Here is a 25,845-nt window from a genome sequence, read left to right on the forward strand (position 1 = left end):
TCCCATCCCCTCTGTTTCATGTGATCCAGCCCTCAGGTGGAAAGCCACCGTAATCACAGATTCATGCCCATTCATGCTCCAGCCTTTTCATCGTTCTTAGTTTTGTTGGTTTTTTTTATTTCTTTTTTGTTTTTTTGTTGTTCAAATTTCCCTTTTACAGTAAAACTATTGAGGTGACGGCCATACCCCGCCACCTCCCCCATGGCAATATCAACTTCCTGTTCCCCGGAAGGAGCTGGGAACTACAGCACCAGAGAGATGATTTGATCTCTGGTAGACAAAGCAACCATCTTGGCTGGTGATTGAGGTGGCCAACTTGGTGCCCGAGGGCAGCTTTGATCTAATAAAACGGAGCTGGGAGGAAACTGAGGCAACAGCTGATTGTGCACTAGAGAGCAGGAAGAGGTATAGGCTGGTCACTATAAAAACAGTGGCCCTTGCTAAGTACCACTGTCAGCTAGACCAGTTGGTAAGCCACCATTTTGGTTACTAAGAAGGGAGCTGTTTGAGTTTGAAGGGAGAATAGGATGAACAAGACAGCCATGTAGTCACTGGGGGAGAAGACATGGGCTCTTGGGGGGGGGTAGTCCCATTGATCAACAGAGATTATACTGGGGCACAGGAATGGAAGAACAAGACAAAATGGGCCTGCCACAGTAAATGGTAGCCATCTTAGTTGTCCTAAAACCACACAGAGCACAGGGGAAGGGAGATTTGGGGGGAAGTGCCACTGAATAGTAGGAAAGTTCAGTCCGCCTCTGTCCTCTCACAGTCATTAAGTTCCAGCTTCCTCCTGAAACAGGAAGTTTGTCCCCTTTCTCCACAGGGTAAGAACCATCTACCTCCCACCCCTCCCAAGTCCCCAGACTAAGCCACTTGGAGTTCCAGCCAGACACCACTTCCTGTTTCAGAAGTGCTACTTCCTGTCCTGGATGAAGGCACTTCCAGTTCCTGCTGCACTGCTTCTGCCACTTCCCAGGCCATTTCTGTCCAGGCCTGGTCACTTCTTGTCTGGACGGAGAAAGTCACTTTCTGTCCCAAGTGGCCCATTCAGCATCAGGCCAAGTCCATCATGTCCCCACCGGTTCATTTCTTGCTATCAGCCACTGGATAAAACAGGACACTTCTTCCCATGGTAGCTGTCGTGACCCAACCACCCCAAATGGCTGGAGTAAGTATGTAGAGGCCAGAGGCAGGGCAGAGAAGAAGGGCCTCTGCCCATACTCTGAAGCTGGGGTGGAGTCCCACAGCCTTCCCTATAAGGCCCCCATGTTAGGTGGACTGAGGGGAGCAGTTGATATGAAAGGTCAGAAGGAGGGGCCAACAGCTAAGGGGGGAAATGCTTTGGCACCCCACCCAGGAGATGGGAGAGGCACAGGTTAAGAAGCCGAGAGGGTAAAAGGAGGTGTGAGGAGGAGGATGCTAGGGAAGAGGAACAGAACAGACCTAGAAGCAGGAGAGAAAGAGAGAGAGGGGGAGAGAAAGAAGGAAGAAGAGATGGAGACAAGAGAAAAACTGTGAGAGGCAGAAAAGACAGAGGTGTCAACCAAAAGACAGACTGTTCCCATCCCTACTCTGGATGGGGGAGGGTGACAAGGGGCTCTGGGCCACGATCAGAGAGGAGGCTGAGCCTGTGCCCCTCCCCATAGGTTAGAGATAGCCAGACGGGAGCGCAAGGGGGTACAGTGGTACTCTTAAGGGATCCTAAAAGTTGAGACAAGGGCAACAGCCAAGAGGAACACAGGAGTTGGTGGGGCAGAGGGGCCCGAGGAGATGCCAGAGGTGTCCTCACACCACGAATTAAACTGGAGGAGCACCCCCAAAGAGGGCTGGATTCAGGAGAGCCGGGAGGGAAGAGCCCTCATACCTTATAGTAAATGTTTGGAGGGCTCTGGGGAGGCCCATCCTGCACGATGTAGACAGGATGCCCATAGTCCCCACTCACCTTCTCATAGTGGGGGCAGAAGGGAGGATCTGCAGCCCCACTGCCCCGCAGAGCAATCCCTAGCTCCCCAGGCTCAGCCTCCCGAGGTCCCAGCCCCCCTCCACCCCCCAGACCCAAAGACCCTCCCCTCCCAAAGGAGCCGGGACCAGGGTGGCGACTCTCCGAAGGCTTGGCCCGCCGTCTCCGCCAACACATGGCACCCCCAGCCCCTGCCGCGCCCAGCAAGAGCAGCGCCAGCCCCCCAGCTGCCCCTGCCACTGCAGGCATGCTGGGAGGGGGCAGGGGGCCTTCAGCACCCCTGGAGGTTGCATTGCTTGTGGGGTCACCTGGCAGGGAAGGGGTGAAGGAGGAAAGAGGGGGAGGGGCTGAAGGAGCAACCTGGACATCTGGATACCCAGCCCTGGGGGGGGGGGTCCCCACAGTCTTCCCCAGTAGTGCCCGGCCCCTTGGGAACCCCATGTCCCCTCCCAAGCCCAGCTCAGAATCCAGGTGTCCAGCCTGCAGCTCCCTGCCACGTCCTCCCCACTTCTCTGACAGCGCTGATTGAAGCACTGACTTGGCTAATTAGTTCTAATTGAGTCTTTTCCTCATTTGGCTCCCATTCCCTTCCCACCCTCCCATCCTCTCTTCTCCTCTTTCCTGTATCACCGCCCCCAAAACAGGAGAGGGAAAGAAGGGAGCGGGTGCAGGCAGGGCAGCTGGGGTCTGAGAGCGGAAAAGGCAGGGCCTGGCTCCCCAGTTCCTACCTGGCATGCTCTCCTTCCCAGGGTCCAGGCTGTGGGCTGCCCCTCGGTCTCTCTCCATGGGCACTTCAGACACAGGTTTGCGGGGAAGAGTCCCTCCTCTGGGACCTGGACCCAAAAGAAGAGGGGTTGAGACAACGGCTCCTCATCATGCTGGCATGGCTGGTGACCCCCTGACCAGCCTGGCACTGCTGTGCCTCCCTCAGCCCCACTCACTTTGTCCCACTCGGAGAAGCACCTTCATGCCTCTGGTTAGGCACACGCCTCCCTGCAGGCTTTCCAGGCCTTCCCGAGTCCCATCTGAAGTGGCTGGGAGAGAAGAGGAGAAGGAAAAGTGGGCATTCAGAGGTCCGGCCCTTCTTCCTTCTGTCCCCACACCCTGGCATAGGTCCCCATTGCGGCCACCCTGCACCCCAGGGATAATGGCCCTCTTGCCCCAGCCCAGCAATACCAATTATGTAGTAATCATGATGTGAGCGGAACTCATGGCCCCAGAGGTTAGGGCTGTACTCCTGGAATTTGATGGTGAAGCGGAGATCCAGGTCTGGCCGGTCACAAGTAAGAAGGAGGTTTGGGGCAGGGGGTGCCTCACAGCGCCGGCCTTGGGCACCCCCTACCAAGTACAGCTTGTAGAACTCATAACTAGGAGAGGAGTGGGGGCCAGGAGGCCGGGCCCGGGGACAGAGCAAGTCTAGCCTGTCTCCAATCTGAGGGTAGAGCACATAACCACCCTCTGCCTGGAACCTAGAGGGAAATGGGCAAGGGAAACAAGGAAGATATGTCAGGGGTGTGGTACCTAGAGCCAGCCCTCCCTCGCCCACAACAATTCTCAGCTCCCACCCAATGCCTTTGTCTGGGTGGAAAGTCGGTTCTGTGAACACAGGCACCAAGGGCTCTGGGCGCTCACATCAGAGGCTGTAGGAGGCCAGGCTCAGAGGTCTCTTGCCCCTTGGTGTGCCCAAATGCACTCTCCAGTCCGCCCTCACCACATGCACACTGCCATCTCCCGCTCCATCAACGGGCGCCGTTGTCATGGCAACAGGATGCCAGTTACCAAGGAGCTGGCCTCTCTGGAACCACACAGCCCACCCCTCCCAGGTGATTTCACTATTCCATGGCAGTCAACCATAGGGACACATACTCCCCTTCTCCCCTCCTCCTACCAAATCTCGGGGGCTTGGAGGCAAAGAGGACAAGAGGGTGGGGGAAAGGCGAAGAGGGTGAGCAGTGCCCCAAGTTAGCCAGGTGATGAGAGAGGAGAGAAAAATGACCATCAATGGAGCTGATGAGGAGCCAAGGTGTAGGGAGCAGTGCCCAGCTCGTCCAGGTCATCACCTGCCACTCCCCTGCCCCCAGACTTCTCGTGAAAAGTGTTCTATTGCTTTGTAGTTGAAGTAGTTGACTTTCTCTAACCACAAACTGACAAGCAGCATTTCCTTGGCCAATGGGCCTGAACACTCATGGGTCTAACACAGCCTCCATTTGCTAACAACTGCATTTCTCCCTGCACATTCATAACAGATAGGATCCCAGGGGACTGCTGCCAGGTACCTTCCCAGACTTCCAAAGACCTCCCCCTCCCCTCATCTTCTAAAAAAGCCCTAGCATGTCAACTCTATCCAAATAAGCCGATTTTATGTGTGGATGGCATGCGTATCAGGCCACATCTGATACTAAACTCCAAGCCAGGAGTTGACAGGTGGGAGATATGGGAGGGAGAGAGGAATGCCGGACAAGGATGTAAGAGAGAGGCTAAGATTAAGAAGCAAAACGAACAATAAGTCTGAGTCTCCTGTTGTGAGTGCATCATCGCCCAGGCACCTTACCTCTAATCCTCATTCACACCTGTAAGAACTGAGGATACAAACTCAGAAAGGTTAAGTGACAAACCCTAGGCCACGCAGCTGAAAGCAACAGACACAGGAGTAAGATCAAGGATGGGCTAATCTCAGAAGTCCACTCCCCTTCCATGGACTCCCCCCGCTTTCTCAGAAAGGGGGAGAAGGTAGAAAGTTTTCAAAATGCAAGAAATCTTTTCTGCTAATGGGAATAGGAACTACATGGAGGTCAGGGACCCAGCAGACCTCTCAAAGGTCCTGTCCTATGCTGTGAGGCTTGAAATTCCATTTGACCCCTTGGCCTCTTTTCAGAGCAAAGCAAGCATGTCACAGGGCAGAGGCCCTGATGGAAGAGTATGCAGAAAAGAAGGGGGTGGGGTAGCAACAGAGTCCTGAGGACTTGAGGCCAGAGGGAAGGAAGAAGGCTTGCCAGGGACTCAAGACTTCTTCCAGAAAGAAGTCTCCAAGCCAGGATGGTAGGAATATGCTCTGGCTGCAAACTTGTACAGTCAAGGAGTCATACATCCTCTGGCTGGAAACAAATAGTGAAGTTGTTCCCAGCCACCCCCACTCCCCAAACAGAGTCCCTGCCCTCCCATCACCAACACCAAGTCCTTGTTGGGAGAGAGGCACCTAGCCTGTCCCCTCATCGCCTCAGCGGCACCTACTCAGCGGCTCTCTCCTGAGAGCTGACAAGAACCAGGCTCCCTTCAAGCCTGACACAGGTCTCCCACAGATCCAAATAACCACCCCACCGCCCTCCTACTACCCGTGAACTTTTCCCATCTGCCCCTTTGGGGTCTCCAAACTCCTGACACATGGCCATCACCACCCACCTCCGGCTATGTGGGACCCAGGGCTCTCAAGATCACTGCTCCATAGGAAGCAGGCACTGCACCCCCACGTCAGGGCTCCATCCCTCTCCCTGCAGGCCTCCTCCCTGTCCAGAAAACCCAGGCCCCTCGTCCCAAACCCTTCCACACCCCCCCCCAACCCCAGGAGTGTCTGGGGTCTCCCCAGCCTCAGGCCGCTCACCTCTTATTCGCCGAGTTCCAGTAGACAGGCTCCAGGCTGAGCCCAGACACCAGCCCCCAAAACCCCAGCAGCAGCAGGGCCCCGACTTGCACGCCCCCCGGCCCAGAATGGGGGGCCCCCATGACCCCGCCAAGGCCTGGGGGGCGGGGCACCAACTCCCCCAAAGTCGCTCACCCCCCCCAGGGGTGACTCCCCTCCGGCTGCCTGGCTGTTGAGCCGGATCACCCCAGTGGGTGACTGGCGCCCCCCAACTCCCACGAGGAGCCGCTTCCCGCTCTGCCCGCGCCCGGGGTTCCAGAGCGCTCAGAGCCCTTCCCGGGGCCGTCTGCAGGCGCCCTGCGCGCCCCTGGCCCGTGCGCCAGCACCCCGGGATTCGTGCGCTAGCCTAAGTAGGAGACTGGGGGGGCCGGGGGCCGGACGGGGGCGACATGAGGCGCCGGGCTCGGGCGCGAGGAAGGGGGACGCCGAGCCGGAGCCCCAGCCTCGCCGGGATTGAGGGCAGCGGGCTAAGGGAGGAAACCAGTCCCGAGCCCAGGAGGGGGGAGTTAAAGGAGAGGCGGGGAGGGGGAGAGGATGGCGGAGGGAAAAACCGGAGCTGGAGCTGCGCCGGAGCGGGCGGCAGCATCCCGGGCCCACGCCCCCCACATCTCCCTCACCTCGCGCACCTCCCGCCCGCGCGGCCGCCCCGCCTCGCCGCCTGGCGCGGTCTCTCGCGCCCCCTTTGTCTCTCCGAGCGTGTCTCTGGCTGCGCGTGTGCCTGTCCGCCTCCAGCCCTCCGATCGCCCGCCCGAGTGGCTGCATTCCTCCTCTCCCGAATCCTCGGAGGCTCTCGCCCTTTCCACCCCGGGGACGCCCCCCACACACACACCTCGCTCCCGCAGCCTCCGCCTCCTCCCCCCACTCCACACCGCTGGCGCCCCCGGGAAGGCCAGGCACCCCACGCGCAGCTCCCCTGACAGGAGAGACCACCTGTGCCCCAGCCCATTGTAGTGATGGGGAAACCGAGGTTCAGGGAGGCCCCGGCTGATATGCCCAAGGTCAAGCGGGGAGTCTGGGATACAGTCACACACCAACCCTGGGTTGCTCAACCTCAATTCCTGGGGTCTCTGGTTCACCGGTCCTGGACCTGTCTGAAAGGCAGACTAGGGAATCAACTTGGGCCTTAAGTGCTTGTTGTGAGAACTGGGTACCTACAACCCTAAAGCCGCACTCTGCCTGAAGGGCTGTTTCCAATTATCCTAGGGGAAGGGAGGAGTGGCCTTTTTGGGGTCTAAGAACACAGGCTTTCAGCACCTCCCAGCAGGGGCGACATTCCTCTCCTTCCAGCACCAACCTCCACAGGCCTTTTCCCTTCCCTTTGATTGTGAGGTCCCCATCACATCTCCTGCTGACAGCAGCTCTTCAAAGTCCCCCTTCACAGTTCTTGGCAAGGTGTGTGGGGCGAGGGAAAAGCAGACAAATGGAGAAGCAGCAAGACCAGCACCAGCTGTGGAATGAGCACTCCTCTCGCCCTGCTCCTGCATCTAACAGGAGACAGACAGTGATCACTGTATTTTTTGGCACCTGTGTGTCCCTAACTGTGGCTACTGGGTTGTCTATCTCTAGGGGGAGAGAGTCCAGGGGAAGGGAAGAAAGGGGAGTGCTCCCACCCCTTCCCCAGAGCTGAATAGTGGTCCCTCTGCTGCTGGATGATGGTAAATAGTGTGGAGTGAGCGTGTCTTGTCTGTCACTGTCTGCACAGTCTCACGCGGTCACACCCAACAGTCTGACACAGAGCTCATACCACTCTTGCTCAGCCCTGCTCACCCTGACCCCTGCTGCCCACCTTGGAAGTGAGATTGCAAACAGGTTTCCCCCCCTTCAGTTTACCTAGTTGCCTAGCAACCAGCTAGTCAATGGCATGAGGGCCCACCCCCACTCACTTGACTTCACACCAATCTCCCATTGGCTCCTGCCTGGTCCCACCTCTCAACCCCTGGTTTCAAGAACAATATGCCAGTCCCTGCCACAGCTGGACAAGGGACCCCTCCACCCTTCCCCCCACCCCGGCCTCCAACCATCATGTGCCTCCCTAGACAGACAAAAAGACTGGAATATCACATAAAGCCTTTTATATAAGCTCATCCCCAATGCCTTCTGTCCCTCCTTGTCCCTTCTGGCCCTGGTGATCATCAGGGCAGCTGGGATCTGGCCCCCTCCCACACCACCAGAGCTGCAGGTGACATTCAAGGTGGCTATGGCGCAGGGAGAGCAGGGGAAGGTCTGCCTCCTGTTCCCCTTCATCCTCACTGGCGGTGGGCTCAGGAAACACACGTTGACCGGAAGCAGTGGCCAGCAGTGGCAGGCTAGGGTGCAGGCTGGAGGAAGAGACATGCAAAGTCTATCAGCCGCTGAGCCAGGATGCTTGCTCCCCAGATCGCTCACCTTCCAGCCCCAATCCCAAACTCCAGAAGTTAACTGAGGACCTCACTCCGTTGGTACAGTCTTTCTGGGGCAGAAAACTCAGCACAGGCTCCGGCTTCCCATCATCACAGGACCCAGTGATGTCCCACACGGAGACGACCCCATTGGTGCCACCGCTCACTAGGAACTGCCCGCTCCTGGGAAAGAGACGCCTTGTGGGCTGAGAGGCATCACCCCTGGGGCAGAAGTCTCTCATGTCCAGGGCCTGGGACTCGACAGGGGCAGCAGGGTCTTAGGCCAGAAGGGGTAACAGTCACTCACGGGTCGAGATCAAAGTAGATCCGCTGATTGGTGGTTACCTCCCGATTCAAAGACCATAATGGGTGGCCAGGCTGCCGGAGATCCCAGCAGAGCAGCTCAGCATCCTGAACACACAGAAACAAGGGCCTGGAGTGGCTGTATGCCCTCCCTCTCTTCCCCCTGACTCATATACCTCAACATCCCTACCACCCTCAAGCCTGGTATTTCCCAACACATTGTAGACTACATTCCCACTTGCACCTAGAGCCCACCCACCTGAGTTGGGCTCTCAGTATGTGACCCTTACCTTTCGGGCTCCAGAGAAGAAGCGGTTGCCATCTGGGTGAAAGCAGAGGTGAGTGATGCCCCCTTGGTGCCCTCCAAACAAGGCAAGAGGTGTGCCATCCTCCCGGGCATACAGGCCCAGAGAGCAATTATAAGAGCCACAGGCGTAAAGGGGCTGGGTTGGGCTGAAGGCTATGCAGGAGATGATGCCACTCTGACCTTGCTTTTTGGCTAGAGAATGAACAAGGAGAGGGTGATGGGTGATGGACTCTGTTATTACCTAACTAAAGACCTCTGTCTGCTACCTCAGCACCAGCATTCTGGGACTCCACAGCTCACCCTGTTTCCATAAGCGCCATGAGGACTTTTGATATTTCTTAGACCCTCAGAGCCCCCAAAGGACCCAAATATCCAAGGTCCCCTTCTTCCCTCTCAATTCCAGATTTTCCTGGTAGGGACAGAGAGCTGAAGAGCTATGGAAAATGGACTCAATTCACCACAACTTTTCTACAGGAATGGTAGAGTGCAGTGATAAGAGTGCTTGCCTAGGGCTGGGAGTTTGGCCTAGTGGTTAAAGTGCTTGCTTAGCATGCACAAAGACCCGGGTTCTATTCCTTGGTACCAATACATACAAAAAAGCTGGAATTGGTGCTGAGGCTCAAGTGGTAGAGCTCTAGCCCAGGACTGGCCCCCCCCCAAAAAAAAAAGAGTGCTTGCCTAGTCGGGTGACAGGGGCTCCAGCCTGCAATCCTAGCTACTCAGGAGGCGGATATCTGAGGATCAAGGTTCAAAGCCAGCCTGGGCACAAAAGAACCTAAGACTCTTTATCTCCAATTAACCTCTAGAAAACAGGAAGTGGAGCTTGGCTCAAGGGTAGGGCAGTAGCCTTGAGCTGAAGAGCTCAGGGACAGCACCCAGGCCCAGGCCGAGTTCAAGCCCCGTGGCCTACCAAAAAAAAAAGAGTGCTTGCCTTCTGGGCACCAGTAGCTCACACCTATAATCCTAGCTACTCAGGAGGCTGAGATCTGAAGATCGTGGTTCAAAATCAGCCCAGACGGGAAAGTCTGGGAGACTCTTACCTTCAATGAACCACCAGAAAACCACAAGTGGCTCTGTAGCTCAAAGTTGTAGAGCACTTGCCTTAAGTGAAAGAGTTCAAGGATAGGGCCCAGGCCCTGAGTTCAAGCCCACAACCAAAAAAAAAAAAAAAAAAAGTGTTTGCCTAACACAAGTTCCAGGTTGTTAATCCCCACCACTACAAAAAAGAATACTGCTGGAAATCAAAAGGTACACATCTGACAGGGAGCAATTGAGTTCTCTAGCCAGCTGACAGACCCTGGGACAATTTTGTCCCTACTTTTTTCTCCTGTACAGCCAGATATACCATGTCTCCCAGATCTACACTGAGGATGAAGCAGAACCCCAGAGTGGCCCTGGGTCTCAGAAGGCCCCTTGTGAGTGATAACCCAGCTCTTCCTCCCTTGGAGGCACAGAGGCTTACCAAACGTGGCCCGCACCTCACAGTCTCGGCCAGGCCTGGAAGTAGAGAAAATCCGCACAGTCCTGTTGAAGCCACAGAAGAGCTGGGAGCCATCCGGGGAGAAGCAGAGTGAATGGGCTGCTGTTAGCTCATCCTAAGGGCAGAAAAGGACTGGGAATAGGCCTTGCAAAGCCTCAGCTTTCCTCAAAGGAGGAGAACAGGGCTAGAAATGGTGCTGGGCTGGATGGGAAGATGGGTACCAGGTGGTTGTAGGCGCGAAAGGAAGCTCGGAGCTCTCCAGTGAATGCATCCCAGATATGGATTGGGTTCTCCCGACTGCTGCTGGCCACGCTGAGAGAAACATGGACACTGAGGTCCTGGTGCTGTCAAAGGAATGGGAGGAAGCCAACTGACCAGCCCTCTCAGCTCCCATCAAAAGGGCACAATGACCTCCTTTCTTCTCCCAATACCCCCAGCAACCCAAGTCTCAAGAGAAGTCCTTTCAAAATTGAAGAAAGAAGCCCAGCTGGTGGCTCACGCCTATAATCCTAGCTACTCAGGAGGCTGAGATCTGAGGGCTAAGATCTGAGGATCAAGGTTCAAAGCCAGCCCGGGCACAAAAGGACCTGAGACTCTTATCTCCAACTAACTCCTAGAAATCCCCCAGAAAATGGGAAGTGGGGCTTGGCTCAAGGTAGGGTGGTAGCCTTAAGTTGAAGAGCTCGAGGACAGTGATCAGGCCAAGTTCAAACCCCAAGACCCCTCCCCCCCAAAAAATGGGGAAAGAGGCCAGGCACCAGTGGCTCATGCCTGTAATCCTAACTACTCCGGAGGCTGAGATCTGAGGATCACGATTCAAAATCAGCCCCCGCAGGAAAGTGATGCTGTGGATTAAAGTAGTCAAGTGCTAGCCGTGGACAAAAGAGTTTAGAGACAGCTTGAGGTCCCAAGTTCAAGCCTCATGATTAACAAAAGGAAAAAACAAAACAACTGGGAAAAGAGAGTGTCAGCAAAGGACATTACTTACTAGGAGGTGTCTGGCTGGGCTGAGGACATCAGAGAATACCAGCAGTAATCATAAATGGTGTCACCCTCCATCATTCGAAGGACAGGGGCCTGGACAAAAGTGTGACCATGTTAGTGTCACTAATAGGAGAAAGAAATCAGAGGCTCATGTTCCCAGAATCACCAGCTAGGAGAAGGCAGATAGGGTATATATAAAGACAGAATGGGGCTGGGAAGGTGGCTCAGTGGTAGAGTACTCACTTTGCATACATGAGGCCCTGGGTTCAATTCCCCAGGACCATATACACAGAAAAAAAAAGCCAGAAGTGGTGCTGTGGCTCAAGTGGTAGAGCTCTAGCCTTGAGAAAGCCCAAGGACAGTTCTCAGGCCCTAAGTTCAAGCCCCACACTGGCAAAAAAAAAAAAAGATAGAATGACGATGATAACATTATTAGTTTAATTAGTTGGGAGAGGGATTCATTGTTACCTTTCCACATATTTACAATGTATTCTCACTCCCTCTCTTACTTCCCCCTTTCTAAAACAATTTCAATACATTTTCATTGATCCATTTTCATAGTTGCAAATAAACTATTTCCACCTAATCCAACCTTTTTCAATTTTCAAGTCAGCCTGAGTCCCTCCCTCACTAGCACCCCCCACAAAGACTGTCAACAAATACATGCTAATATGGATGTGTTTTTATATGTATACACACACCAAAAAACTGAGTGTATCTCAAGCAGTGTACATCAAGTAATATAGCTTTTGCCCAGTGTCTAAAGCCCTGGGTTCAATCCCAAGTCCTAGAAACAAACAAAAGACATAAACAAACAAAAGAGTTCATAATTTACGTTTTGTTTTTTTTTTTAGGAATATATTCATACAGAATGAAGCAGTATAATATAGCTGGGTCGTAGTAGCTCATGCCTATAATCGTAGCTATGATCTCAGCCTCCTGAGATCTGAAGGTTAAAGTTCAAAGCTAGCCTGGGCAGGAAAATCCATGAAACTCTTATTTCTAATTAACAAACCAGAGTGGAGCTGTGGCTCAAAATACTAGCGCACTCTAGCTTTGACCAAAAATAAAACAAACAAATAAATAAACGGCTCAGGCCCTAGATTCAAGCCCCACAACCAACCATATACATACACACATACATACATACATACATACACATATGTATATGTGTATATACACATACATATACATATGTGCATCTGTATACAAATACGTGTGTGTGTGTGTGTATCCTTATATTGTTTGACTTTAAGTTTAAAATTAATGGAATCACATTGAATGCATCTCTGACCATGGTAAGGATCACGACACATTTTGTTCTAATTCACACAATGCACAGCTGCACAGAACTCTGCTTTTGAATATAACTAGATTGATCTCACCCTCCTGCTAAGTTATTATTATATCGTTTATTATTATCTACTTTGTGTACTTTAAATTATTGATGTCAAATTTGTTTCTAAATTTTACCCATCCAATGACAGGGAGTAAAAAAAAGTGCCTGGTGTTCTTTCTCCTCTTGGGCATTGCCAAGACTTTTAGTTGCCCTTTTTTTTTTTGGTGGTACTTGTGTGCATGCAAGGCCAAGTGTTCTACCACTAAGCTACACTCCTAGCACACTGCCAAAGTTCAAATTCTTCTCAATCTCAAGGCTGTGAAATAGTATTGTGTTATAGCATAAATAAGCCATTTCCTTCATACTATTAAGTAAAGGTTTTACAGTTTTTCATTGAATTTGCTTGCCGTAAGACTTCCTAATTTTTGCCTACTTTTCTACTAGATCTTTTTCTTAACTGGTATGTGGAACCTTCAGTCTGGACACCGGCCTTCACTGGCTATTTCAAGGTGATGTCATGCAGCCATAACTTTACTCTAAATCTGGCATAATCCACAGGCACCTCACGCTCAATTTTTTTTTTTTTTTGCCAGTCCTGGGACTGAACTCAGAGCCTGAGCACTGTCCTTGGGCTTTCCTCAAGGCCAGTGCTCTACCACTGTAGCCACTGCACCACTTCCAGCTTTTCTATAGATGTGGTACCGAGGAATTGAACCTGGGTCGTCGTGAATGCTAGGCAAGCACTCTACTACTAGGCCAAACTCTGGGCCCCTGTTTGTTTTTTAAATAACAGATGCAACTGCTGCTGCTGCTCCTGGCTCCACATTTTTAAGTTTAGAGTATGTACCCCAAATCTTTACCTCCAGTCCTCTCCACTCCTGGCCCAACCCAATCTGTCAATTCCTCCTCTGGGTTTCCCTGGAGTCTGTCCTCTTTCCATCACTCCCCCTCCTACAAAATCTCACCACAGGCCAGGAGTGGAGGCCAGTACTCACTACAGCACCCCTAGATGACAAGGGAAGACTCTTGTCCTCCCGATATCTAATGTACCATCAGCAGTCAGTAAATGTTTTCATGAGCAAATGGAAACGGAAATCCATTTCTGTAACATGAGGTCCAAAATATTAGGACCTTGAATTAAAGTTGTGGAATAGAATGAAGTAGGTGGATTAGAAAGATTAAGTAGACTTAATGAGATTTAGTAATTAATTGGATAGAGGGGATTAGGAAACAGAAGCTGAAAGAATGAGATTCAAGCTCTGGCATGAATACCTGAAGCCATATAAATGGTAAGACTAGGGGAACACAGGCTATGAGGTGCCAACATCCTCGATGTCAGAATTAGACAGCAAAATCCTTGAAAGAAAACATTTTGTAGCTGGGCATGATACGGCATTCCTGTAATCCCAGTGCTCAGGAAGTAGAGGCATGAAGATCTTAAATTTCATGCCAGCCTTGACTATATAACGAGTGAGAGGCTCACACCTGAAATCCTAGCTATGTAGAAGGCTGAAATCTGAGGATTTCAGTTTGAAGCCAGCACAGACAGGAAAGTCCATGAGACATCTCTAAATAACCAGTGAAATGCATGAAGTAGAGCTATATAGTTCAAGTGGTAGAGCACTAGCCTTGAGCAAAAAAGCTAAGGGACCCGAGTTCAAGCTCCAGTATCCATTAAAAAAAAAAATTCAGATTTTATAGAGATGAAAGACTGCCTGGCTCTAGCACTGAGCACCTCAACTCTGAGACATGATGGGCACATAGCTCATAATTCTACTCTGGAGGGAACAGAGGGCAACAAGAGCCACAAGGCAGTGTGAGGACTGAGGGAAGAGGCTAGAAGTTTAAGGAGTTCTCCAGAAAGTTTTATGAAAAGACGAAAGAGAATCGGCACCAGTGGTTCACCCCTGTAATCCCAGCTACTTAGGAGATTGAGACAAGAAAGCCTGTGAGATTCTTATCTCTTATCTCCAATAAACTACTCAGAAAAAGCAGGATATGGCACTGTTGCTCAAGTGGTAGAGCACTATCCTTGAGCAAAAAGGATCTCAGGGACAATGTCTAGACTCTGAGTTCAAACCCTAGGATGGACACATGGGGGAAAAAAAAAAGATATTGGGAAACTATGCTAGGAAGAGGATGTAGTTCACACAGTAATCATCTCTCAGTATTAAGGGGTAGTGGTTCTAGGATCCCCTACACTGACACATAGATATCAAAATCTGCAAATGCCCCAACTCCTTGTGTATGATGTAGTATTTGCACAGAACATGTGTGTACCCTCCCATACAACACTAGTTACTGATTACTATTATTTACAATTCCTAACACAATGGAAAACCCAAGAAAGCAACTGTCATACTACAGTTTAAAAATTTTTTTTTTTTTTTGCCAAACTGGGATTTGAACTCAGAAATCATGTTCTTCCAACATTTGAACCATCAAGAGGGAAGGGGGAGGGAGGAAGGGGAAGAAACTTTCAAAATACATGAAGAATTTTTTTTTTTTACTTTTGTTTTAGGTTACGATCTCACCAAGTAATCCATCTGGCATCCAACCCTTAAACCCCTTGCCCTCCAAAGGCAAAGATTACAGACACAGACTACCACTTCTGTCTGAAGAATAATTTATGGTATTAACAATCCTGGAAACATTCAAATGTCCAAATGGGAGAAAAGGTTAAAAAATAATATATCAAAAGCACTCGGGGCCAGGAGTTTGGCCTAGTAGTAGAGTGCTTGCCTAGCATGCACGAAGACCTGGGATCGATTCCTCAGCACCACGTACATAGAAAAAAAAAGCCAGTAGTGGTGCTGAAGCTCAAGTGGTAGAGCTCTAGCCTTGAGAAAGTCCAAGGACAGTGCTCAGGCCCTGAGCAGGCCCAGGACTGGCAAAAAAAAAAAAAAAAAAAAAAAGCACTCAACGCAATATCACACATCATTAAACACAACAACTATGAAGACTAGACCACCATGAAAACAATTTAGGATATAATTGTTCAAAGGGAAAAAAAATCAGGAGACAAAAATATTTCCTATAAGATTAACCAGTGCATAAAAAGCTTCAGTACTCGCTCCAGGGTTAGGGCAGTAGCCTTGAGCTGAAGTGCCCAGGCCCAGAGTTCAAGCCCTATGACCCATCAATGGAAGAAGAAGAAGAAGAAGAAGAAGAAGAAGAAGAAGAAGAAGAAGAAGAAGAAGAAGAAGAAGAAGAAGAAGCAGCAGCAGCAGCAGCAGCAGCAGCAGCAGCAGCAGCAGCAGCAGCAGCAGCAGCAGCAGCAGCTCAATACCTGGACAGAGCTTTGGAAAGAATTTTTTTTTTTAATTGAAAGGACTTAACTCTGGAGTGTGGTGGCACTGCAGTTTCTCCAAAATACTTTTTACCTTCCTGCATTTCCAGAGTCTGTTCTAACCCCCGCCCCCCCCCACACACACACACATTTTTTTTTCCTTTTCTTTCTGTCTCTCTTCCTTTCCCTCCCTTTCCCCTCCTCCCTGTCCCCTCTTTCTTTTAGGCAGTACTACAGTGTGAACTCAGGGCTCATACTGGCTACTTGAGCTATTCTGTTAGCCCAGTTAGCATGCTTGTACATTGTTCAGTGTATATTTTTCCTTGTTTCTAAATGACGATGACAATAACAGCGTTGCCATGATAATTAAAAAGAATTAATAATGCATTCATATACAGTACTTAAAACAATGCTTGGCAGATATTCATGTAGTCTTGGCATTAGTTACATACACAGGAGGATGTCAGCTTGGGGTTTGCAAGGAGAGGAGAGACAAGAATTTCTTTTTCTTTCTTTCTTTTTTTCTTTTGCAGGACTGGGATTTGGACTACTTGGCTGCACTGTTACCACTTGTGTGCTGTATCACTTCTAAACTGCCTTCTTAATGATTATTTTGGAAATGGAGTCTAGTGAACTTTTCTACCCATACTGATCATCTTCAACCGATATCCTCCATATCTCTGCCTCTTGAGTAGCTAGGATGACAACCACGAGCCCCTAGCACCTGGCTTATAAATGTGTTTCTGGTGAAGCTGAATAATTATAGTGCGGGAAGCAATAAAGCAAGTGAACTGGATGGATTGTAGATGGTAACTGGAGGCTAAAATTGAGACAGGCTGTCTTGGTGATGACAGCCCAGGGCTAACCTGTGCAGGAGGTGGCAGAGGCAGGCAGAAGAAAACGTGATTGCTGAAGAAGTAAACAGGTAAGATAGGCCCAGGTGTTGAATGGAAGATGGATCTATTGGTTCCTTTAGCAATTTGATCATTGCTTTTTTGGGGGGGGGATGGGAGGTGGGGGTTTAACTCTGATCCCAATACACATTAGGCAACCACTCTACCACTGAGCTTTGCTTTTTGTGTTTGTGATGAGGTCTGGGGGTGTTGCCCAGGATAACCTCAAACTCCTGGGCTCAAGCAATCCTTCTGAGTAGCTGGAGCTTCCTCAGCTGGAACCACAAGTATGACCACTGTGCCCAGCTAGCTCACTGTTTTTGTTAAGCACGTGCAGTCAAAAAGAACTTGTTTTAGGTACAGAGGACAAATTTGGCATAAAATAAGACAAAATTTGGGGCCAGGAGTGTAGCCTAGTGGTAGAGTGCTTGCCTAGCATACAAGAAACCCTGGGTTTGATTCCTCAGTACCACACACACAGAAAAAAGCCAGAAGTGGTACTGTAGTTCAAGTGGTAGAGTCCTAGTCTTGAGAAAGCCCAAGGACAGTTCAAGCCCCAGGTCTGGAGAAAAAAAAAAAAAAAAAGGCAAAATTTCTTGTCCTTATAAAGCTTATATTCTAATACAAAAAACTAAAGCATAGCCAGGTACAGTGGCTCATGCCTGTAATCTTAGCTACTCAGGAGGCTGGGATCTAAGGATTGCCGTTCAAAGTCAGTCTGGGCTAAAGAATGAGAGACTCTTATCTCCACTTAATCACTAGAAAAACAAGAAGTGGGGCTGTGGCTCACTGGGGCCTTGAACTGAAGAACTCAGAGACAACACCCAGACCCAGAGTTCAAGCCCCATGACCACGAAAGAAAGAGAAAGAAAGAAAGAAAGAAAGAAAGAAAGAAAGAAAGAAAGAAAGAAAGAAAGAAAGGAAGGAAGGAAGGAAGGAAGGAAGGAAGGAAGGAAGGGGCTAGTCGGTGCAGTGGCTCACGCCTGTAATCCTAGCTACTCAGAAGGCTTTGATCTGAGGATCAAGGTTCAAAGCCAGACGGGACACAAAAGGACCTGAGACTCTTATCTCCAATTAACCCCTAGAAAATGGGAAGTGGGGCTTGGCTCAAGGGTAGGGTAGTAGCCTTAAGCTGAAGAGCTCGGGGACAGCGCCCAGGCCAAGTTCAAGCCCCATGACACACCAAGAAAGAAGGAAAGAAAGAAAAAAAAGAAAGAAAGAGAGAGAGAGAGAAACTAAAGCATATAATCTTAGCTATTCGGAAGACAGAAATCGAGGAATAATGTTTTGATGCCAGCCTGAATATTAAAAAATAAAAAAGGTCCTAAGACTCTCTCTGCCCTTCATCTAAGGGATGGCACAGTAGCTCACACCTGTCATTCCTGTCACAAACTGAAGAAGTGGCACACACCTTGTTCCAGCTACTCAGGAAGATGAAGCTTGTAGGGTCACTTGAGCCCAGGTACATGGGCAGCCATGTCTTTAAAAAAACAGGGGGGAGGGGGAGAGGGCTGGGAATGTGGCTCCGTGGTAGAGTGCTTGCCTAGTATGCATGAAGCCCTGGGTTCAATTCCTCAGTACCACATAAACAGAAAAAAAAAAGTCAAAAGTGGTCCTGTGACTCAATGTTCAGAGTATTAGCCTTCAGCAAAAGAAGCTCCAGGGTTGGGGCCGGAGAGAGCGGGGCCGGAGCGAGCGGGGCCGGAGCTAGAAAGGGGGCCTAGCCGGGCCGGAGCGAGCAGGGCCGGAGCGAGCGGGGCCAGAAAGAGAAAGGGGCCAAAAAAAAAAAAAAAAAAAAAGAAGAAGCTCCGGGGCTAGGAATGTGGCTCGGTGGTAGAGTGCTTGCCTAGCAATGCCTCAGGACCACATATATAGAAAAGCTGCAAGTGGGTACAGTGGCTCAAGTGGTAGAGCTCTAGGAAAGCCCAAGGAAAGTCCTCAGGCCCTGAGTTCAGTTCCCAGGACTGGCCAATAAAAAAAAAAGAAGCTCAGGGACAGTGCCCAGGCTCTGAGTTCAAGCCCAAAGTTGACCAAAAAAAAAAAGAAAAAGGAAAAAAAAAAGTCTGGGGTACAGTTGAATTCTCACTGATAGAACCCTTGCCTAGCACAGAAGAAGCTCTATGTTCAATCCCTAGCACCACCTACTACATATGCTGCTTTAAAAAAAAAAAATCCAGCCAGGTGCTGCCCCTTGCTCACATTTGTAATCCTAGCTATTCTAGCTACTCAGGAGGCTGAGATCTGAGGATCATGGTTCAAAGCCAGCCCAGTCAGGAAAATCCAAGAGACTTATCTTTAATTCACTAACAGAAAACCAGAAGTGGTGCTATAGCTCAAAATAGCACAGCACTGGCCTTGAGCAAAAAGAGCTCAGGGACAACACCCAGGCCCTGATTTCAAGCCTCACAATTAAAAAAAAAAAAAAAAAGAAGAAGAATCCAAACAACACCACCAACCTGGTGGACACTGAGCAAAAAATAGCAATATAGACTGTCCCTTATAATTCAACGCTGTGTCTTGCCACCACACAGACCCTCTATCATCAGATGACAACCTCTTTTTATACTTCACTGAATTAGATGTGTGGCTCAGGCAGAAGAGTACCAACCTTGAGCAAAATTGCTAAGCAAGAACAAAAGGACTCAAGTTCAAACCTTAACTCTCTCTGTTCCTCCTTTCTGTCTCTTGTCTCTGTCTCTCTCTCTGTCACACTCACACACACACACACACACACACACACACACACACACACACGGAGAAAGAAGACCCAAGTTGATGCATTCTTGCCATATGAAATCTTCTGTTAGATTATGCCATAGATTAGTAAAATGCAGCTCCCTGGTCTTGAACTTTCTAGTCTCTGCAACTAAGAAATAAATATTTTCTTTATGAATAACCCAGCCTCACATATTCCGTGATGGCAACACAAAATAGACAAGCTAAGACAAGGATCAATTCCTTCCTCTGCCAGGAATATCTGACATCATTAAAATGCCTAATCAACTCTTCTTTGGCCCCAAACTTCCTCTGGTCACATTTTTTTAGTTCCTTTCACAGCAAGACTTCTCAGATGAATTGTCCACACTTTTTCTTCTACCCATTCTAATGGCTTCTGCCTCCACTGTTCCTCTGAAAGTGCTCTTCTCCAGTCCACCAGCCCTTTGGGTCCTTCTCCAAGTCTCCCTTACTCCATCCCTTTGACAGCATCCACCTGTTACTTCTCTTGGATCCTAATCCCAGATGGTGATGAACTCAAGGCCTTGAATGCACCTTCTCTTTCTCCATCTACACCCTCTACTGAGGCTGAATCCATCCTCAAAACATGCTATTTCATCTACAGCTCTAACACTTCCCATGGATATTTCCAACCCTAATCTTTCCTCTTAGCTTGACACTGCACATTTACCATATTTAAATCCCCAACTTCTATGCCAATACTTCTTCATATCTGTTTCCTCTGTGCATAATCTCTTCTCCCATCTATCCAGATGCAAACATCTGAACATCATTTGATTATTTCTGTCCTTACACTTCTACATGCAATGGATCCCCAAGTCATATACAATATATTTCAAACCCATCTATATTTCTCAGTCTCTCCACAAAGCTCCTCATGCAACTCGCTATTACCTTTCCCCTGGCCTGTGATGAATGCGTCCTAACACCTCTCCCTGATTTCACTCTTGCTCCACAATCCCTTCCCATGGCTTCTCAAACTCCTCCACAAGTCTCTGCCCCAGGACTCCACAGGATGTGGCTACAAGTCACCTCTCCATCCTTACCCTATTTTTTCCACACTGGTGTTCTTGCTGTTCTGCAAATATAGTCATCCCTGTGGTTCACTGACTGCAGCTTCACCGTATTGCCTGTTTTGTTTTTTAATATGTAAATAGTGATCGTTCACCTTTGGAAGGAGTTAGGTTCCAGAGACGCCTGCGATAGCCGAAAATCTATGGATTGGCTGTAAGTGAACTACGATGCGCTGCGATTTTGCAGATTTTCAGCTATTATGGGGTCTCTATAACATAATTCCCACAATAGATGAGGGATCACTGTATATGAAGCTCTTTTCCTAGATATATAACTGTGCAATATTATTGCCTCTTCCTAGAAGGCTCTTTTCTTTCCATGTCTTTTCATGGGACTGATCCATTATTATTCCTCATCACCTCAAAGGTCTGCTTCATAGAGCATATTTCAAATGGAATTTTCCAGTCTTTTGTCATTCTGTTTGTTTTCTTCAGAAAATGATTTTTATTTATTGAAAAAACTGTTGTTTGAAACATCCTTGCTAGGGCCCATCATTTGAGCTATGCCTCCAGCTATGTTTTTTGCTGTTTTTTTGTTTTCCAGTCCTAGGACTTGAACTCAAGGCCTGGGTACTGTCCCTGAGTATCTCAAACTCAACACTAGCACTCTATTACTTAAGCCACAGTACCACTTCCAGCCTTTTCTGAGTACTTTATTGCAGATAACAGTCTCACAAACTTTTCTGCTCTGGCTGGCTTTAAGCTGTGATCCTCAAATCTCAGCATCCTGAGTAGCTAAGATTATATGTGTAAGCTATTAGGACCAGGCTTGCTTTTTTTGTGTGTATGCGTGTGGGGGCCATGGGACTTGAACTCTGGGCGTAGGCGCTGTACCTGACCTCTTCAACTCAAGGCTACCGCTCTACTCCGGGGCCTGGGAGTTGTCCTTGAACTCTTCAGCTCAAGGCTCCTGCCCTACCCTTTAAGCCACAGCACCACTTCTGATCTTCTGGAGATAAGCATCTCATGGTCATTAGTGTGCGGCTGGCTTTGAACCACGATCCTCAGATCTCAGCCTCCTGAGTAGCTAGGATTACAGACGTGAGCCACTGTGCATGGCTAGGCTTGTTGGGTTTTATTGTTTCTGTTTTGTTTTTCTTTTTGACAGGGGTCAGTCATTGGGTTCGAACTCAGGACCTGGGTGCTATCCCTGAGCTTTTTTGCTCAAAACTAGCGCTCTCCTACTTTGAGCCATTGTTCCATTGCTGGTTTGGGGGTCATTCATTAGAAATAAGTCTCCAAGGCCGGGAGTTTGGCCTAGTGGTAGAGTGCTTGCCTAGCATGCACGAAGACCCAGGTTCGATTCCTCAGTACTACATACATAGAAAAAGCTGGAAATTGTGCTGTAGCTTAAGGTAGAGCTCTATCCTTGAGAAAGCCCAAGGACAGCACTCAGCTCTGAGCTACTGGCAGAAAGAAAGAAAAAAATGAGAGAGAGAGAGAGAGAGGAGGAGGAGGAGGAGAGGGGAGAAGAGAGGGAGGGAGGGAGGGAGGGAGGGAGGGAGGGAGGGAGGGAGGAAGGGAGGGAGCGAGGGAAGAAAGGAAGGAAAGGGAAAAGGAAAGGGAAAGGAAGAGGGAAAAGGAAAGGGAGGGAAGGGGAGAGGAGGGAAGGAAGGAAAGGAGAAAAGAAAGAAAGAAAGAAAGAAAGAAAGAAAGAAAGAAAGAAAGAAAGGTCTCCAACTATACAGCTTGTGGGTAAAAAAAGAGGGGAAAAACTGGGAGACAGGAAAGAAAGGGGAAATGTATTCTTTGTCCAAAATGTACTCTTTGCCTGACTTATATAACTGTAAACCTTCTGTTTAAAAAGGATTTAAGAGGGGGGAAAAAGTCTCATGGACTTGCCTGCCTGGTCTAGCTCCCAACTGTGATCCTCAAATCTCAGCCTCTTAAGTAGGGATGTGAGCCACCAGCACCTGGCCTTTGCTGGTTATTCAGAAGACAGAGTCTAGCAAACTTTTATACCCAGGCTGATCTGAAGTGAAATCCTCAGATCTTTGCCTTCTGGGTAGCTAGGATTACAGACGAGTCACAGGTGCCCAGCTTGTTCATTTCTTCATCATTCCAGCACCAACCATAATGAGTCATGTTGGAGTCACTCAATAAATATCCAGAAACACCACTGCCACAAAAAACAACAGTTTGTTTCCTACAGAGATCACAGTTCTGACTAGATAGAATGGAACCCAAGACTTTGCACGTGCTGGGCAAGCACTCTATCAGAAGGCTAAACTTCTGGCCCTGACATTTTTTTTTTTTTTAAGTTCAGAATCGGGGTAGAAAATGCTACTACATGTAAAATTCACATTGAAGAAAAGTACTGTAGCACTGTTGGTGAAAAGCAAACCTGTGGACTACATACTCTCCATCTACTCAAAGCACTTACATATGCAATGTGTGACAAAGGGGCAGTTAGCTCCTACACTTACCATTTCTGCATATTCCATCTGATTCCCATCATGGTAGAGCTCCGGAGGCAGATTGTAAATCCGCAGAATGTTATCCGCACTGTTAGTCAAGATGCAGGAACCATCAGGAGCCCTAGAGAAACAGCAAACAATTAGAATATATATACACCCACGTCCTCCAGGTGTAGGCAAGGATTATCTCTGTGGTAGACATGTTCTTGAGAGAAGACAAAAGTCTTAATAAAACAAGCTCAGCTCAAACCAGTGGCTCACGTCTGTAAGCCTAGCTACTCAAGAGATTGAGATCTGAGGATAGCAGATCAAAACCAGCCCTGGCACTGAACAACGTGAGAGTCTTTTCTACAATTAACCACCAGAAACTGGAAGTGGGTCTGTGGCTCAAGGGGTAGGGCAGTAGCCTTGAGCTGAAGAGCTCAGGGACAGCACCCAGGCACAGAGTTCCCATGACCAACAACAACAGCAACAAAAAACAAGCTCATGCCCAGCACAGTAACCCCTGTTACTGTTGGAGCTGTGGCTCAAGTGGTAGAGCATCAGCTCTGAACAAAAGAAGTTATGGACATGCCCAGGCCCTGAATGTAACCCCCAGAACTGGCACCAAAAATAAAGTAAAAAGCTGAGCACTGGTGACTCATGCCTTTAATCTTAGCTAGGATCTGACAATCCTGGTTAGAAGCAGACAAATGAGATTCTTTGGTTAACTAGCAAAAACTTGATGTGGAAATGTGGTTCAGCTGGTAAAATGGCAGCCTTGAGTGGAAAAAGCTAAGTATGTGACGCACTGAGTTCTATCCCCATGTGCATGTGACACACACAAAGACTGAGGCCATACCTCAGCAGTGAGCCCTCATCTAGCATAGTCAAGACCTTAGATTCAGTTTTCAGTACTGCAGTGAAAAATCCCTTAACTACCCTCTTTATGGGGGCTCTTATTCCTTTGTCCACCTCTGTTGAATACTTCTCTAGATAAGGGGAATGAAGATTTTCTTTTTTTGTTGTTGTTTTCTTTGTCTTTTCTGCCAGTCCTAGGGCTTGAACTCAGGGTCTGAGCACTGTCCTTGGGCTTTCTCAAGAGTTCTACCACTTGAGCCACAGCACCATTTCTGGCCTTTTCTATGTATGTGGTACTGAGGAATCGAACGCGGGTCTTCGTGCATACCAGGCAAGAGCTCTACCACTAGGCCAAACTCCCGGTGTGAAATTTTCTTCTCAGAAACAGGATCTCATAATATGGCCAAAGCTGGCCCATGAACTTCCTATCCTCCTCCTGCCTCGGTTTCCTATGTGCTGGGATTACAGGGGTGCCTCACCTAAGTTGTCCAGAGAAGTGTGGCAGTTTAAGGTGAAAGCAAGGATGGTTATCTCCCTGCCCCATTGCTCTTACTTACCACTTACATCCTTTCAAGAAGTTCTCAGGTTGGGCACTGAACTCAGACCAGGAACCACTGAGAAACTGAGGTGGCTGGCAGAAGCTGTAGTTCCAAATGCTGGAAGGAAGATGAAGGAACAAGCCTGGGTCTCCACAGCAAATGGGAAACGGGCCTAGAGAAATGGGGCTGAGGACTGATGTATCAGGCCTGTGTCACACCTCCACTCTCAAATTCGAGTCCACTTGCCACTTACGTGTCTCCCTCGCCGTCTGGAGTGGGTTCCTCAGCCACACCTTCCAGGGCTTCTTCAGTCTCCATCTCTGGCAGGTCCGTTTCTTCTGCAGGAGGGCTTGCATGTTCAGAAAGTTCCTGCTCCTCGATGGGAGGGCTCGACTTCCCCAGAGTACTAAACTCCGCCACCGGGGGAGTGGGGAGAGAAGCGGCGTCTTCCTCCCGGGGCTCCTGAGACTCGGCTAAAGCCGTTATGGGATCTGGGGACACCCCGGGCTGTCCATCCCCATCGGGTGGCGGTGGCGTCCCTTCGGGATCTGTATTTTTCTCCCCCGGGGAACCCTGGGGAGGGAGAGGCACTGGATCGGGTCCCGGGTCTGAAGAGAAGCTGCTCGGAACCAAGAGTTGCTCCTCCGACGTCTTCATGCTGCATGGGGAATCGCAGCAAACATTGGCCTCGGCCTGGCAGCCCTCTTCACCTGGCCAGGAAGGTTTCCCAGTTCTCAGCGATCCGGATCCAGAACCAGAGACCCACCTGCGCCTTCTCCCCTTTTCCGAGAGGAGGCAGAAGATTCCCGAGAGCAGAGCGGAACCCCGAACGCACCGCGCTCCTCAGCGCCTCGAGCTGGGACGCTCCACTGGCTCACGCGAGAGTTAGAGTCCTCTTCCGATTGGATCACATTAGTAATGGCGGGGCAGGAAGGAACGAGTGACGTTTCCGTTCCCAAATGCGTCTAAGCGCTTCCAGTGATTTCTGGGAGTTGTAGTCTGAACGCTCTGCCTTAGCGAGAAGTGCCCGAGCGCCCCCTACAGTCTCCCGAGGTAATTTTTTTTTCAGCACTGGGGGATGGAATCTGCCTGAGCCACGCCCCTCTGCCTTCGGCGGTAATTCGACTCTGCCTTGCCTGCAGAGGGTGCTGGATTTTTACAGATTTCGCACCTCTATTGCAACTTAGTCGCCAAATTCCTCCGACTTTTTTTTTTCTTGATTCATTGAATAAACATTTTTCTATCGAGCTCTTAAAGTCCTACTAAAGCACTGTAGAAGTACTGGGGAAGATGACAATGAATAAATATAGTTTAGAAGTTCCCTATCCGCAATAAGGTTTTCACTGCAGTGTACTGAAAGCAATGAACACATCTTTTCAGATAGTGATTAAGATGTTGCCGGAAGTTAAACAGGGCGCTGTGATATAAAGAGCGGCCTAAAGGAACAAGTTAAATTGAGATATTAAGCCTTAGGAAAGCCTTCCTAAAAGGTGACATTTTTGCAGGGGGCTAGTGACTCACTCAAGAGGCTGAAATCTAGGGTTCAAAGCCAGTCCCTGCAGCAAAGTCCCGTGAGACTCTTATCTCCAATTAACCACCAGAAAACCAGAAATGGAGCTGTGGCTCAACGTGGTTCAGCGCTAGCCTTGAGCAAGAGCAAGAAAGCT

At 49.4% G+C, this 25,845-nt stretch overlaps 2 protein-coding genes across 2 annotated transcripts; both read right to left on the reverse strand.

The window, feature by feature from the left end:
* Nucleotides 1–6,106, reverse strand: Efnb3 (ephrin B3). The gene is made up of 5 exons (XM_090349647.1): nucleotides 5,562–6,106; nucleotides 3,140–3,432; nucleotides 2,905–2,997; nucleotides 2,692–2,796; nucleotides 1–2,271 (listed from the first exon to the last, which is right to left on the reverse strand). Exons 1-5 carry the CDS (start codon nucleotides 5,681–5,683, stop codon nucleotides 1,862–1,864), a joined length of 1,023 nt encoding a protein of 340 aa, XP_090205773.1. The 5' UTR covers nucleotides 5,684–6,106; the 3' UTR covers nucleotides 1–1,861.
* A 1,551-nt stretch (nucleotides 6,107–7,657) lies between these two features.
* Nucleotides 7,658–25,515, reverse strand: Wrap53 (WD repeat containing antisense to TP53). The gene is made up of 10 exons (XM_090349648.1): nucleotides 24,432–25,515; nucleotides 24,197–24,295; nucleotides 22,809–22,920; nucleotides 11,057–11,145; nucleotides 10,290–10,380; nucleotides 10,051–10,183; nucleotides 8,572–8,780; nucleotides 8,286–8,389; nucleotides 8,027–8,161; nucleotides 7,658–7,918 (listed from the first exon to the last, which is right to left on the reverse strand). Exons 1-10 carry the CDS (start codon nucleotides 24,833–24,835, stop codon nucleotides 7,672–7,674), a joined length of 1,623 nt encoding a protein of 540 aa, XP_090205774.1. The 5' UTR covers nucleotides 24,836–25,515; the 3' UTR covers nucleotides 7,658–7,671.
* Between the last annotated feature and the right edge of the window lie 330 nt (nucleotides 25,516–25,845).

The sequence above is a fragment of the Megascapheus bottae genome, chromosome 17, assembly GCF_031878675.1.
Source record: "Megascapheus bottae isolate mThoBot1 chromosome 17, mThoBot2.hap1, whole genome shotgun sequence".
NCBI lineage: Eukaryota > Metazoa > Chordata > Mammalia > Rodentia > Geomyidae > Megascapheus > Megascapheus bottae.

Bases quoted from the DNA above. Each gene is read 5' to 3' on its own strand.
- Efnb3 (XM_090349647.1), bottom strand. From the start codon at position 5,683: ATGGGGGCCCCCCATTCTGGGCCGGGGGGCGTGCAAGTCGGGGCCCTG. The intron at 2,998-3,139 runs GTATTGCTGGGC...CTTCTCTCCCAG, and splicing joins TCATGATTACTACATAATTG to CCACTTCAGATGGGACTCGG. The intron at 2,797-2,904 runs GTGAGTGGGGCT...TTTTGGGTCCAG, and splicing joins GCTTCTCCGAGTGGGACAAA to GTCCCAGAGGAGGGACTCTT.
- Wrap53 (XM_090349648.1), bottom strand. From the start codon at position 24,835: ATGAAGACGTCGGAGGAGCAACTCTTGGTTCCGAGCAGCTTCTCTTCA. The intron at 22,921-24,196 runs GTAAGTAAGAGC...CTGTTTCTCTAG, and splicing joins TTCTTGAAAGGATGTAAGTG to GGCTCCTGATGGTTCCTGCA. The intron at 7,919-8,026 runs GTCCTCAGTTAA...CTCTTCCTCCAG, and splicing joins GACTGTACCAACGGAGTGAG to CCTGCACCCTAGCCTGCCAC.